Source organism: Elaeis guineensis, chromosome 4, assembly GCF_000442705.2.
Source record: "Elaeis guineensis isolate ETL-2024a chromosome 4, EG11, whole genome shotgun sequence".
NCBI classification, from domain to species: Eukaryota; Viridiplantae; Streptophyta; class Magnoliopsida; order Arecales; family Arecaceae; genus Elaeis; species Elaeis guineensis.
In genome coordinates this window covers 137,029,934-137,043,999 of record NC_025996.2, presented here as the reverse complement: position 1 = coordinate 137,043,999, position 14,066 = coordinate 137,029,934, and the positions used below count along the sequence as shown (strand labels likewise).

General features: G+C 39.1%; 2 protein-coding genes across 3 annotated transcripts; both read left to right on the top strand.

Moving 5' to 3' along the window:
* Positions 1–923: 923 nt before the first annotated feature.
* On the top strand, positions 924–9,654 carry LOC105042543 (uncharacterized protein At1g51745). Its single transcript, XM_010919806.4, has 3 exons — positions 924–1,683; positions 5,076–6,103; positions 7,717–9,654. The coding sequence occupies exons 1-3, from the start codon at positions 1,487–1,489 to the stop codon at positions 9,033–9,035; spliced, it is 2,544 nt and encodes an 847-aa protein (XP_010918108.1). The 5' UTR covers positions 924–1,486; the 3' UTR covers positions 9,036–9,654.
* Positions 9,655–9,810: 156 nt separating this feature from the next.
* LOC105042544 (putative F-box protein At5g50220) lies at positions 9,811–11,890 on the top strand. Of its 2 annotated transcripts, none has more exons than XM_073256866.1 (2): positions 9,811–10,261; positions 10,346–11,889. In XM_073256866.1, exon 2 carries the CDS (start codon positions 10,427–10,429, stop codon positions 11,585–11,587), a length of 1,161 nt encoding a protein of 386 aa, XP_073112967.1. In that variant the 5' UTR covers positions 9,811–10,261; positions 10,346–10,426; the 3' UTR covers positions 11,588–11,889. The 2 variants fall into 2 exon arrangements, with proteins under 2 accessions (XP_073112967.1, XP_073112968.1); XM_073256867.1 differs by lacking the exon at positions 9,811–10,261 and having other exon boundaries at positions 10,272–10,563; positions 10,630–11,890.
* Positions 11,891–14,066: the final 2,176 nt, after the last annotated feature.

Below are 14,066 nucleotides of genomic sequence, written 5' to 3'. Positions count from 1 at the left end.
ATTTTCAATAAATAGGGATTAAATATAAATTGACAGTCAATCCAAGGAGAATGTTGGTTACCTTGGAAATATTTGTAAAAGTGGACTCGTAGGGGAGAAGACATGCTTTATTTAAAATAGTAGATAATAGATAATATATATAGTAAAATCTTAGGATATGATAAAAAATAATAAAAAAAAAAAAGCCGAACAAAAGTTATTATACTACTTTTTTTCATGTGTATAACATAAACTGAATTCTATTTCATCTGGATTGACATAAATCAACAAATTTGTTCGTTGGTCCACCCAACTCGAGCTGATCAAATTTTGAACCATTGTTTCAAAAATACCATGCTCCACTTCTCCTTTCCATTCCCATCAAATTTCTTATCTTTCCATTTTTCCATCCATTCCACACCACATATCACATTTTCCCCCTACTACTTCTGGAAACACGTTGATAATTAGGCAATGATTCGCTCTCCATGGCAGAAGCCTCCCCCAATCATTCGCTTTTCCCCGACGGGCCGGCCTGTTGAGGGCCCAACCGAGTCAGACTCACAGCCGGTTCAATCCGACCGGATTGGAACCAGACGAAACCCGTACCGACCATTCCCAACGGTCAAAAACCGGTCCATTGACGTCACACCCAGACCCACATTCAGACAAACTACCGTAACGGACCCGACCCACCCGTCAGATTTCAATCCAACCGTCAGAAACCAACCATCTCTAAAAGCGCTCCGTCGGTCATGTCCAACTTCCAATCTAATCACACGTAGGCCCACTCGAAAAACCAATTTCTCCTCCACCCGATCTCCATCTCGCGGTCAGTTTTGTTGAACCCATGCTAACTTATCTTCTTCCTAGAATACACAATACCTTGCCCTCCGGCCAAGTACTTAAACCGGACACCTCCGGTTCGAGAGAGCTCGTGTTTTATTACCTGACCGACCCTCAGGGAAAGGAAAGGGAGGAGCGGCGGCGGAGAGCCTGTGTGTTCGTCTATTTATTATTTTATTTTTTATATTATTTCCGGAATCCTGTGAGAAAACGAAAAAAACGGAGAAAAATAGGAGAAAAACCGGAATCTTAGGTGGAGATCGTCTTAGATTCGTCGGCGGAGGACCACCTGAGGGGATCGAGGCCGGGGAGCCCGCGGCGGAGGAGAGGGCGGAGCGCCGGCGGCGGTGATGGTGGTGGAGAAGAAACCCTAGGGAGACTGCAGATGGAGGTGGACGGAGAAGGATGAGATTTTCTCTGATCTGAATGGAAACCCTAGCGTGGGACGGCGGCGGTCTCCTGACCGGATCCGCGAGCACCTCCGGCGGGACGATCCACTGGCGGCATTGGGCGCCAGCGCTCGCCTTCTCCGGCGGCTGACCGGGTCGCCGCCGCCGCGGGATCGGTGGTTTCCAGGGTTTTGAACGTATATATACATATATATATATATATACTTTTCTTTTTCGGTTTTAGTGGGGTGGGGTTCGGGAGGGGGAGGGAGATGGGGATATCTGAGGGCGGTGAGGGAGGAGGGTTCGGCGTGGACTGCTCGGTGGGGACCATCGTCTGGGTGCGGCGGAGGAACGGCTCCTGGTGGCCGGGGAGGATACTCGGCCCCGACGAGCTGTCGGCGTCGCATCTCATGTCGCCGAGATCGGGGACGCCGGTCAAGCTCCTCGGAAGGGAGGACGCCAGCGTGTGAGATTCTCTTTTCCTTTGTGGATTTTATAGCTTTTTTAAAAAAAAATTCGAAGTTTTATGATGCATGCTGTGGTTTGAATAGATAAAACTAGCGATGATCTTAAATCTGCAGTGTGTTTGATTTAATGCTTACTCAATCCCTTCTCTTCATACGTTTTCATTTTTCTCTTGAAGTTTTGGAAAACACTTAATCTTCTATGATTGTAGTTCTAATTCTGTTGGGCTTCAAATGGTAGTCCTGGACAGTAGGTCATCTGCAAGGCAACTAAAATGATGTAGCTTCTTGATTAGTTAGACACTTATTCGTAAGACTGATAGATACTCCAAATGGCTGCGTGTTGAAGTGATGCTTGCTTCGATATATTGTATGTTAGGAAAAGCAACATAAGGTAAATTTTAGAATTTAATTGTCTGACCATTTCTTCGCAATGTCAGTCTACAGATGTTGTCCGGTACAAGTTTTATCTTCAGTTTAATGAATAAGAACATGTTCTGAAAATACTTTAACTGAAAATTTTATTCATATTGGAAACCTGTCTGAAACTCCATGCATGGTTTTCATGGTAGATGGATTTATGGAGAATAGCTTTTATCAGGGAATGAGACACCACTAAAATCAGCTCTGCAACTGTTTGCTGTGTGTTTCTTTTTTTTCTTTATTTTCTTTATTCTTACTGTGAGTCTGTTTGTATGCATGAATGTATATATGTATGAGTCTATCTGTCTGTTTCTCTGTCTATATGCATAAGTGATACAAAATTTTAGAAAGGTGAACCTCAGTATTTGAGCCTTATCATATGAATGCCAATTATGACAGCACATATAACAGTTGATTCTTATGTTTGTTGTTGTCTCCATAAGCCTTTGACTGGTGCGACATGCAATGTTACATGTAAATGTGAACTAGAGCTGGAAACTTGCAGCTGATCAGTGCAATGTATAATGTTATTAATATTTACCAGAATTTTAGTTCAATAGAAGTGGAGATCTTGTGAAGTGGTCTTTGTTGATACGCTGTTCATCTTGTTATTCAAATCTTTTGATGCAAAAGATTTTATAAGTTTAATGATTTAATTATAAATTGAGGTTCTTGCAAAAGCTTACCTTAGTAGTCAACATCACTTGTAAGTTACCATCATTGTTTTAAAAGACTGCAGATGGGAGATGGATGGCTGGGTGACTGTTTGGTGCATAGGTGCTGTGTTGTTTGCTAGAGTTCAAAGCAGTCTTGTGAATTTGAAAATACAAAAAAGAAAAAAAAAAAGAAATGTGAGCAAATCCATTAAAATTTAGAAGATAATACCCACTAAGTGTCATCATATATCAGCAACAAAATCTAAATTGGAAAATACCAAAGCATTAAAGGCATTAACTTGAACATTTTAACCAACTAATAGATGATATGATGTCATGGAACCTCAAGGAGATGAGACAATGGTTAAGAACAAAAAAGAATAGATAATATGATGAGCTGATAGATCAACTAATGGAATTGTAAGATATAGCCTTTGTTTCCTAAACTTTTTCCTTGTTCATTTTTCGGCACATTTCCCCCAAATTTTTAATTTTTTGCATTTTCTTTATTATTTATTTAATGCTATTGTATTTTTAGTTTTTTAAATATTAAATTATTTTCATATCTTTTTGTTAGACCAGATCAACCTATTGTGCCAGGCAGGAAAAATAGGAACATTCACTTGTATGGTTTATAGGTCCATTTAGTTTCAAGAAGATCTGTGTGGTGATGCATTTACTCAAGTTGGGTGTAGAAATCCTCTTTGGTCATGGGTAATCTTTCATCAATAAATATGAGATTGAGTTGTTTTTTAATTTATTTCTTTCTTTTTCCTTCTTTTTTTTTTTTTTTGTTGCGGGAGTGGGGGGGTGTGAGAGGTGGGGGCTGAATGTTGAGTTGAGTCTGGCAGGCAGGTCATGATGAGCTAATAATGGCCATAGTTCTATTTCAGAGCTGTTCATTATATGCTTGGAAGGACCAACAGTAGTTAGTTTAAAATTTAAGATGACCTATAATGCTTATGAGGAAGACTACTAAAATCTGCGTTTGGTTCAAATAATGAAGATAGTAAATACAATTTTGCAGGACTTTTTGAGTTTTTAGCAGCTCAGACAATTTTTTTAAAAGGAAACATATACGGTTATTTAGGACTCTTTACAAGCATTATTGGTAAATTGGATAGTGAGAAACCAATCATATCAATTTTGTGGTAGCATTTTGTTTTCAGATATCATGTGCATTACAAGATTTGAACTATTGTGTTACATTGGATGCTGTTTAGTACTTTGTAGCTTTGTTTGCTTGTTTTATTTTGTTAGATTCTCATCCTGAGCTTGCGATCATGTTATTTATACATGAAATTACCTGATCTTATGATGTCAACATCATTGTCACCATGTTAAATGTTGACCCTTTGGACTAAACCTGAGCACCTATATCTTGCAGACCTGGTTAACTTCTGGAGCTAAGTGTTTCAGGTGAAAATATGTGGGGACAGCTGGTTAAGTTTATCTTTACATTTTTCAGGGCCTCTTGTTAACATTTCTGTAGTAGTGCTGTCAAGTGTAGAAGGTACAGAATTCTTGGAATAGCTTGTAGTGATGTTTTACTATGCATTTCTAGGGCTCCATCTGATTTTCAGCAGTTAAGTATTTACTGGTTCCAACTTTACAACATTCAACTTGTTACGCGTGCATTATTATGTGAACAATTTCTGCATCATGCATGTGTTGAAGACATTTAAATTACGACCTAAGGTTTCTCTGACATTGGTTTACATCTGTGTCCAGTCTCCTTTGCTTGAGCTTTCTTCTTTCATCTGCCTTTTTTACTTCCTTATTGCATCCTGTTTGATTCAGCTCAAGCATTCTTGGTACATTTCATGCAATAGCTGAATCAGTTTTGAAACGAAAAGGAAATTTGTGCTGCCTTTCTTATTTATAATGGGATATTGACATCAGAATGAAAATATTGTATACATAAAACATCTGGAAGATATTTAAGTGCCACCATTTTCGTTTTAGCTTCCTTTCTAATGGTGGAAATGAACTTTAGTTGAATCTACTATGTTTCACTCTCTGATCATATATGTTTTCACTGAATTCTATTCTCTTCAAATTCCTGTATGCATTTGCAGATGTAGTTTCTTCTGCTTGGAGCCATGCAATTCTTGGCGGCTAATTTCTTTATTAATAATTTCTGTTTATATAAATGAGTTTTTTTTTTCCCTTAAATGTACCAGCTTGACCATTGACTATCCAAATATTGCCACCCTTTTTTTCCAAGTTTTGGAAACAATTTCTTTAAGCAGAGACCAGTATATGAAATATCTTCATCATCGAAATCCTTTTTCATTCTTCCATCCTTTTTGCAGGGACTGGTACAACTTAGAAAAATCAAAACGTGTGAAGGCATTTCGATGTGGGGATTTTGATGCTTGTATTGAAAGGGCTGAAGCTGCACAGGGTGTTCCTATTAAGAAAAGGGAGAAATATGCACGCCGAGAAGATGCTATCCTTCATGCTCTAGAGCTTGAGAAGAAACAGCTTGAAATGAAGCAGCAGAAGTCGGGGGTTAGCTCAAACAGTATAGCAAATAAACCTTCAGGTACCATGAAAAAGGAATTTGACTCATCTTCAGAGACTTCCATGAGAAATGAGGAACCTGGAGTGCATGGTAAACATACAAGCCACAACACTCAGATGCTTTCAAGTAGAGCATGTTTGTCCAATGAGGAAGAGAACATTAGCAATTCCATGTATATAAACAAAGGAAAAAATGATAACCAAGTTGGGTTGGAGGAGGATATTCCTGAAAATGTTCCTAGGATGAGAGGTTTGCAGGATTTTGGCCTTCGAATAGCTGCCTCAAAGAGAAAGCCATCAATGTCTGTTGATAATCACATGGATATTTCTAATGCTGGGCATATAGTGGGAGGTGCAAGTCATAATGCTAGCAGTAAAAATTCCATGCCCAATAAAAAGACAAGATCACATGGGGGCATGTTTGAAGAGTCACTTGTTAAAAAACGTGATAGGCGTCGACCGCTTAATCAGGTTCTACAGAGTAGTCCAAAATTTCCCTCTCCTCATTCTTTTCAGTCTGATCATGATCATGGTGTTGACTCAATGCATGAAGGAAAGGACCACACTGGTGTTATACATCGGGCAAGAAGGAGCAGATGCTTCAATCTACCTGCTGATTCAAATGACTCTCTTGATCATGGTGAATATCCTGAAAAAATGCCAGGAACACAGCTTGGAATGGAAAACTGCCTTCAGCAATCTGGTACTTCAACAGATGAATATGCATCTTCTGGATTGATGGAAGTAGATGATTCTGATTTATCTGGAAAGGCATACTTGGAAACTGACATTGATAAGGAGGCAAATCTTTTAGGAGGTACTGAGATGTTTTCCAGCTTTCATTATGTTACCATAATTTTTCCATAATAGCAAGTTAATTTCTTAATAATAAAGTAGTAGTGTGCTGCTTCTCTAATAGACTTTTGAGTTTTTTCTCCCATTCTCCCTTGTGGGTGGGCTTTGGTGTCATTTAAGTATGTAATATAACAATCTCGGTGTTTTCTGTAGGAAAAGATGCTTCTGCTACGATACTAATTATAGTGACGCCACCTCAGTTATGAAGCCAAACGTGTAAAGTTTGATGCCACATGCACTTTTAGGATATGTATTGGCTTGTGTAATGCTGTAAGAAATGATTAAAATAAAATAATTAGACAGGATTGATTTAGCACCCCCACCTTAATAAAGTAGCTAAACATATATAGTTTGATAGCACGTGCACCTATAGGATGGTTTTTCTTTTTTTATATCTCTTGCGCTTCTGCAAGATTGATATGATCAGGCAGGGTACTTTAACATGATTAGGCAGGAATCATAGCTGATTGTTGAAGAATATTAAAAAATGATTATTTTGATTCATTTTTTAACTTCACTTGACTTGGTATGTGAGGCAGTAATTGTAGCTGAAAATGGTTTGTCAGGTTTGTTTGTAGTAACTTTTGGATTGTGCTGCTAGAGTCTCTAGGATGTTAGGCAGAAATTTTATCTGTCATATTGTGGAGATTACTTTGTCTGTGTGGTGTATTCTTTGAGTATAGCTGTGGTTCTGAAACTTGGTTTTTCAGGCATTGCGAACAGCCAAACACAACACTTGTTAGCTTTATCAATGTAAAAATACATAATATTTTTAGCATCTTGGTTTCACGTGTGCATGCAGTTTATAAACAAGCATTCTAAATGTTAAATAGTGAACAAGCCTTGTTTGTATGTTTGTCAGTTTGTGTGCTATTGGGAAAAAAAGGGAAACTGGGTCAAATGGAGGGTTTGAATAGCTTGAGAGATGAACCAAATGCTTCAATAGCCATCAACTATTATTTCCTAAAAGCTTCTTTTTTAACGGCATATATTTAGGTGGGAACTGTATAGAAGATGAGATGTGCATTTGGGCTTTAGTCAACATATGCAGTATCACTTCGGAGGTGCAGATGGCTGTTTTAATCTAGGAAAGAGGGAAAGAGAGATGGAGACTTCTAAAGTAATATATGATGGTCATTTATATACTTTTTAGACTTCATTCTTCAACATTCTTCTTCATGGTTAATTATTTCCAACAAGAACTGCTTAAATTAGAGGAACTACTAAAGCTGCTGAATCAAAATTCATTAGGTCCAGCTGAAAACAGAAAAAGATTTGGGTGGTCAAACTTGTCTTATATGTTGCAATTTATTAGTCAATGTACTTTTGGCACCTATAAGACCAGAAGTTAGTGGAGCCTCTGTCGTGTGTTAATTTCAATTCTGTATTTTATCTTAGTATTGCTAATAATTGTTGTTCTGCATTTAATTGTCTTCAGCAGATATTGTTTCTTATTACATTGTTGATAGTCTGAATATTCCATTTTATGCCCCTTGAATTTTTGTCCTGTGCTATTTGATATTGCAACTGGTTTTATCATGTGAACCACGTGTTTTATGTTGGTTTTATATCCAGATACTACAAAGTCATTGCCATCGGGAGCAACAGGTTGTGAGCCCTCTGCAAGTCAAGTTTCAGAAAAATTCACTTATGTGGACAATAGTGAGGTGCCTCCTTCTAGTCATGTGCCTCAATTACCTCCTCAAGAGCACACTACATATGTTTCTGATGATCTGGGAAAATGGGGTGTGAAAGGGAAACGCAGTGCTCGCAATATAGCGAATATTGATGTGATGGATGGAAAGATTTCTGTCTTAAGTTTGGATAAACGTAGTGGTTCCATAAGAGGGGCAATGTATGGAACCAAGGGGAGCGGTTTGAGAATGGGCAGAATGGGAGCTTCCAGCCAGTGGACTTCAGGACATGGTTTCTACAATAATGAGTTTAACTATGCTGATGATGAAGTCGACTTGATTGGTAAGGATCTGGGTCGTGCGGAAAAGTTGACTGGATATGGTAGACGAAGGTATTCTTTGGTTCTGAAAGCAGCTAGAGGTCGTGGGAGAAGTCACACTGGCTTCAAAGAATTGGAAAATGATGCCCATATGATTTCCCCATCAGTCTGGAAATCTGGAGGCCCATCTCATGGGGCTCGAAGGGCATACTGGGAAGATTCTGACAAGTGTTATAAGCCGGTTTATGCTGCTCGTCGCAGTGACAAGATGAGGCCTATGCTGTTTGATGTGGATTTGAAGGTTAAAGCAAGCTATCAAGGTGAGCGTGTTCCTTTGGTTTCTCTGATGAGTAGATTGAATGGCAAAGCAATTGTAGGGCATCCTGTCCAAATTGAAATGCTTGAAGATGGTTCCACTGATCCGCTTGTTTCTAGAAATGTTTTTTGTGTGGATGAAAGAGCAGCACCCCCACCTGTCTGGAGGACTGCAAGAAGAACTGCCATGCAACGAGTTCCTCGTTCTAACCCATCAGTCTTGGATGGTGAAGATGCTAATGTTCTTCGATATACAGATAGAGAAAGCAAAGCACCACTGAAGAAATATTCTGGTCATTTCAATCAACAAGACAAATTGGCAAAGAAGAGTCTCTCTCAGTCCCGCCGACCATCATCAGGGAAGTCCCAGAAGAAGAGTACTAGAAGGGTAATTCTGTCCAGTCAGAAAACTAGACCTCTGTCTTCTATTGGAACTGAATCAAAGCTCGGTGTGGAGAACAGGGGAGCAAAAACTGTTCGGGGTAGCAGTATTTTGGGAGGTCTTATCAAACCAGAGGAGACAGTGCCTCTGGTCACTTGTGTCCCTGTGAAGGTGGCCTTCAGTAGGATTCGTGAAGCAGTAGGAAGGCCATCTTTGGCTGATCGTATCCGGGTCCAGCGGTGAAGGATTAGGGTAGTGGTAGTTGGCAATCTTAGCCACCCTCTGCCCCCAATGCCCCATGTACAATAAAGTTTACATATAAAATTTTCAGTAAAAACATTAGGTAGATGGAGAAAGTGATATTCTCTCCAAAGCGTAATCAGGTGACTCTGTTTGACAAATGACTTGGGCAAATGAACCTGATAGGCTGTTTACAACATATCATGGCAATCATATGTGTTTCTCTTCTGATGGAGATGGAGACCTGTAGTTGATATCTCGCGGCAGGGTGTTCCTGAGTGCAGCATGCATTGCTGACCTGGTATTTGGTGAGGTAAAGGAGCACCCACTGTCCAGATAACAGTAATATTTTGTCCTTCGGGTTGGCTGACTTGGATCTCTGTAAAGTACTAACTGCAAATTTAGCTTATTAGCTGGTTCCGCCTTTTTTTTTATATATATACCCGATAGATACCGGTTTAATTTATTGTCAATGGCTAGCTGCTTCAAGCGTGCATTGGGGGCATCTTTGAAGAAATGTTCTGTAGTATATGAAACATAAGACCGTGATGTGGATCATTCATTCACATCTGTTGTCTGTTGAAGAATCTTCTTTTTCTGAATAAGAGGAACTGTTGGAACATCCTGTACTCCTGTATCTGTTTCTGCCTTTTGTACATAAATTGTGATCTGTTTGTTTGTTTATTTGTTCATGCGATCATGAGATGATATGATTAACTGTTTTTCTTTCTTCAATAGAAAATTGAAAGGTACAAAGTAATATAGAAGGCTTGATGGCAATGCAGGAGCACCTTGAGTGGACCTTGTATTTAGATATTGCAATGATTGGATTTTTTTTTTGTTATTTTATCTTAAACAATTTTATGTGCTAAAAATGTTGGTCTCGCAGTAACTACTGTTAGGCAAGGCAATGGAACTTGCATTCCGGTACCATCTTCACAGGGAAGGCATCTCAGCTATTATTGGTTGCAGCCAACATCACAAGATGAGTCATGATGTTGCTTATTGATAATCTCGTATAGCTGCACCGCTGAAAAGGTCTTGAAGACCAAGACACCCTGATCTATTGGTCACTAATAATAGCAGGTGGCAGCTACAATAAAGTGTCAAGTTCAACCCAAAGATGTCACTTTCTGGGATTTTGTACTTGTTCTGCCTACAGGAGACCTACCAGACTTTCTAACTCACGGAGAAGATAAATATCAGGATCATATTTGAAACGGATTGAGGTGAGCAAAACAAGGGACCGTTTGTTTTCGGATTAGAACAGATCGGAATCATCCCGATTTTCTCTAACTGATTTCATTTCCTAGTAGAACTGCCATTCCTTCCCAAGAAGCATCTCTCTCCCCCTTCTCCACCACCGTCGCTTCTACTGAATTTGATTACCATCCATGGAAGAAATCAGGCGTGCAGCGGAGAGCCAGGGAGCAAGCAAGCAGGAAGAGATCAAACGTAGGCTGTCCTGGGCAAACGACATCATCTTTCTGATCCTCCTCCGCCTTCCAACCAGATCCATCTTCCGGTTCAGGTGGGTCTCCAAGCAATTCTATTCCATAATCTCGGACTCGTCCTTCATCTATTCCCTTGCTCTCAGAGCCACAAGTTCTCTTGTCATCCAACCCAAAGAAGACACACACAAAGATACCATTGATCTGTATCTTATCAACAGCAACAACACGAGTGAATCTACTTGGATAACCTTACAGAAACCTGTCAAGTCTGAATTTTCCCTGCTTGCTTGTTGTGATGGCTTGTTATGTTTTCGAGCATGGCAGTACTATGTTTGCAATCCTCACACGAAAGAGTGGATCAGCGTGCCGTACACAAATTATCCCGAGTCTAATAGTACTAAGATGAGTGACCCACTGGAAGGTTCTCGCATTGCTCCAAGAATACAACCTAGGTTGGGAGCTTTTTGCATTGCTCCAAGAATACAACCTAGGTATCTATGTGGCTTCTACTTCCACCCATCGACCGGAGAGTACAGACTGCTGGCGAGGGTGTGTGGAGTTGGATTTGAGGTGCATACTTTGGGAACATATTCATGGAGAGTAATCAATGCTTCTACTTACCATCCTACATCCTGTACGGTGGATCATTCACTGGCACTGCATGACAACTTGCATTGGGTGGGAACCGAAGGGATTATTGTGTTCAATATGGATTCTGAGGAATTCAGTCAGATGGCGTACCCTGCCGAGTGCAATGTCTGGTATCAAAATCATATAGTGATTACGGCACAGTGTCTAGGTCTATGCAGAGTTATGCCACAAACAAGGTTGGAGATATGGATCCTAAAGGACTGTGCTAGAAAGCATTGGATCAAACAGTATACAATCTCTATGCACGGTTTCATGAACTACAGCATTAGACGTCCAATTACTCTAAGTGAAGAAGAAATTTTGCTTTTGTGCCGTGACTATAGAGAACATCAAGACAGTCTGATCTTCTACAATGCTAAATGCAATGCACTCAAGAAATTTGACATTGAAGGTTTGGTTGATTGGAGGAGTTGCAAAACTTTTGGTATGCCCTTTACCGCGGAGTTTTGATAAGGGGAAAAGGTATTTGATTTAAGCATGCAAGATGACCTCAATAAATATGATCCACTCCGGAAGTCTGCAGGTTTCTTTTTATCCTTTTCTTTTACTGGGCCATTACAAACTAAATACTAGTTCCTACTTTTTTCTGCTCAGTGTTTTCCCAAGGAAAAGTTTTAAATTATATCATGTATAGAGGATGAGTAGTTCATGTCTAGTTCCTTCTTTATTCTGCATGATACTTAGATTATGGTGACATGATTATCCTTTTCTTGCTTTGAAATATCAAAGAAATTTGATAGTCAGTGAGTTGGATTTTCTACTTATTTTTCATGCTGGAATGATCTTTTTATCTCTGAAGGTCGAATGAAGTTTGAGTTTGTAACCGATGGACTACAAAAAGCTCATTGATGCATAATGCAGTGGAACGTACGTTCAGCTACTACAAATTCCTTTCTAGCTAAAATTTTGCCTTTAAAGATGCAAAATATAGACTTTTAAAATCAAGCATTTATAACATCCCAATCACAGAATAATAGACAAGGGTGGCAGTGGGAGCCGAGAGACTACTAACTTGACCAAAACCTACTCACCCGACCTAAACTTAATCCAATTCATTATAATTTCTTTTTAACCATAGATGATACTTCGACATAGGCAAGCAGTGGTCTCTCGTTACTTCTATATCTTCCCCATTTCGAGGCTCTTTTATGGAGCTTTTGGTATTTTGATTTTTACATTGGTAAATTATGTGTTCTACTAGGTCAGTTCCGGTCTCCCTGACTTGGACACCTAGGGGATTCAGGATTAATTTTTAATTTGACTCAATCCCTACTCATCCAACAATTGATTTGGTCCTTGCTAGGTAGGTGTAATTTCATGAGTGGTTCAGGTCTGGGGTGCTAAGACACCCTACTCAACGTTCATCAGGTTTGGATGGAGTAAGACCATATAGAGTTTGGTTCACAAGTAGATACCAATAGTATAAGCTGATTTTTTAAAATGCCTAAAACCAATTCACTAGCGACTAGTTTTGGGAATACAATTTATAAACTTTGCAAGGATTATGGAAGATATAAGTGTAAGAAATATTAGGTTGAGGTCGTGCCACATCTCTAGTCCCACACCCAATTTCTACTACTTTAAGGGTATTTTTAGTTTGCAACTGGAATTGAAATAGATTAGAATGGTAATAAGAATGGATGTATGTTTGCTTTGTGATTGGAATCAAAATTAGAATTAATATAGGACTTGAATACTAGAGGAAAGTTGGAATCCAACCTCCTTTTGAAATTGAAATGAAAATAGAACTTTCCTAATTAAATAGCTGAAATGAGAGTTACTCATTCTCATTTCTATTTTAGAACCAAACTCTCTCTAACTAAATATGTACTAAAAAGGGAGCGGTTTCGATATGCCTTTTCCTCCACAATGTGTCATCCTTCTCACCATCATCTTTGCCACACCCATCTTGACCTCCTTTGTTAGGGACCAAGCTGCCCTCTGTTGCCCAACAATCCACAATGGGTCCACTATTCCTCCTGAATCAATTAGCCAAATATTCACATGATATCATCTTAACTCAAGCAAGTGCTATAGATAATCCAATTAGGCACAATGCTTTTGCAATTTCATGACCAGGAAATAATGATTAAATGGTTCATACATGTAAAGATTATATAACATTTTCCAAATAGAGCAGAAGCTATGAGTCGAGATAAAATGGCACACATTATATTAATGAAATGCGAAATATAAATTAATGGTCAACAAGTTATATCATGCTCATGGACTAATTAGTCAATGTTTTGTAGAGTCATGCGATGTTTACAAGTTCATCGCCATCTACTAATCGATAAAAATTTACCTTTTTGTTGTGTACTGTGGAAATGAAGAGAATATAAGTTGATCCTCATCGCCTTATCAGATGTACCATGCTGTTCTCATTGACCATCTTGGACAGCGCCAAAGTAGCTGATGCCATTCAATGTTCATGATCAGACTGCCGCAATTTCAATTTGTTATTCTTGGTTTAGAGTTGCAGAGAGAGAGAGAGAGAGAGAGAATAGATTGTTACTACTGCTGCTACTTTTGCTGCTATTATTATTGATGGTGTTTCTACTGTTATCGTTGCCACTGCTTGTTATCATAAACCATATCTCTAACGAGAAGCACAGAATAGCTTTGATGCTCTTGGCTTAGCTAAGATGTCATGTGATTATATTGACCTAACTGGCTTTGCATGCGCTAGTGGTTTTGTACGTATCTTCGTATCTTTGACTGAAGAAAGATAATTTGTTTTTAACGTTTTGTCGTTACTCAAATTGCATTTCACCAAGTACTCATGAAAGAGACAGCATATATGCCCATTTGGGATCTCAAGTAATATCCCACTACTCATTTCAGACACTGTCCATAGGATGCAAAACAACCTGCAGCCTCATTAGCATCCAAAGGCCTGTTTACGTGCAAGCACAAGCTATTCTTGGAA

Bases quoted from the DNA above. Each gene is read 5' to 3' on its own strand.
- LOC105042543 (XM_010919806.4), top strand. From the start codon at position 1,487: ATGGGGATATCTGAGGGCGGTGAGGGAGGAGGGTTCGGCGTGGACTGC. The intron at 1,684-5,075 runs GTGAGATTCTCT...TCCTTTTTGCAG, and splicing joins GGAAGGGAGGACGCCAGCGT to GGACTGGTACAACTTAGAAA. The intron at 6,104-7,716 runs GTACTGAGATGT...TTTTATATCCAG, and splicing joins GGAGGCAAATCTTTTAGGAG to ATACTACAAAGTCATTGCCA.
- LOC105042544 (XM_073256866.1), top strand. From the start codon at position 10,427: ATGGAAGAAATCAGGCGTGCAGCGGAGAGCCAGGGAGCAAGCAAGCAG.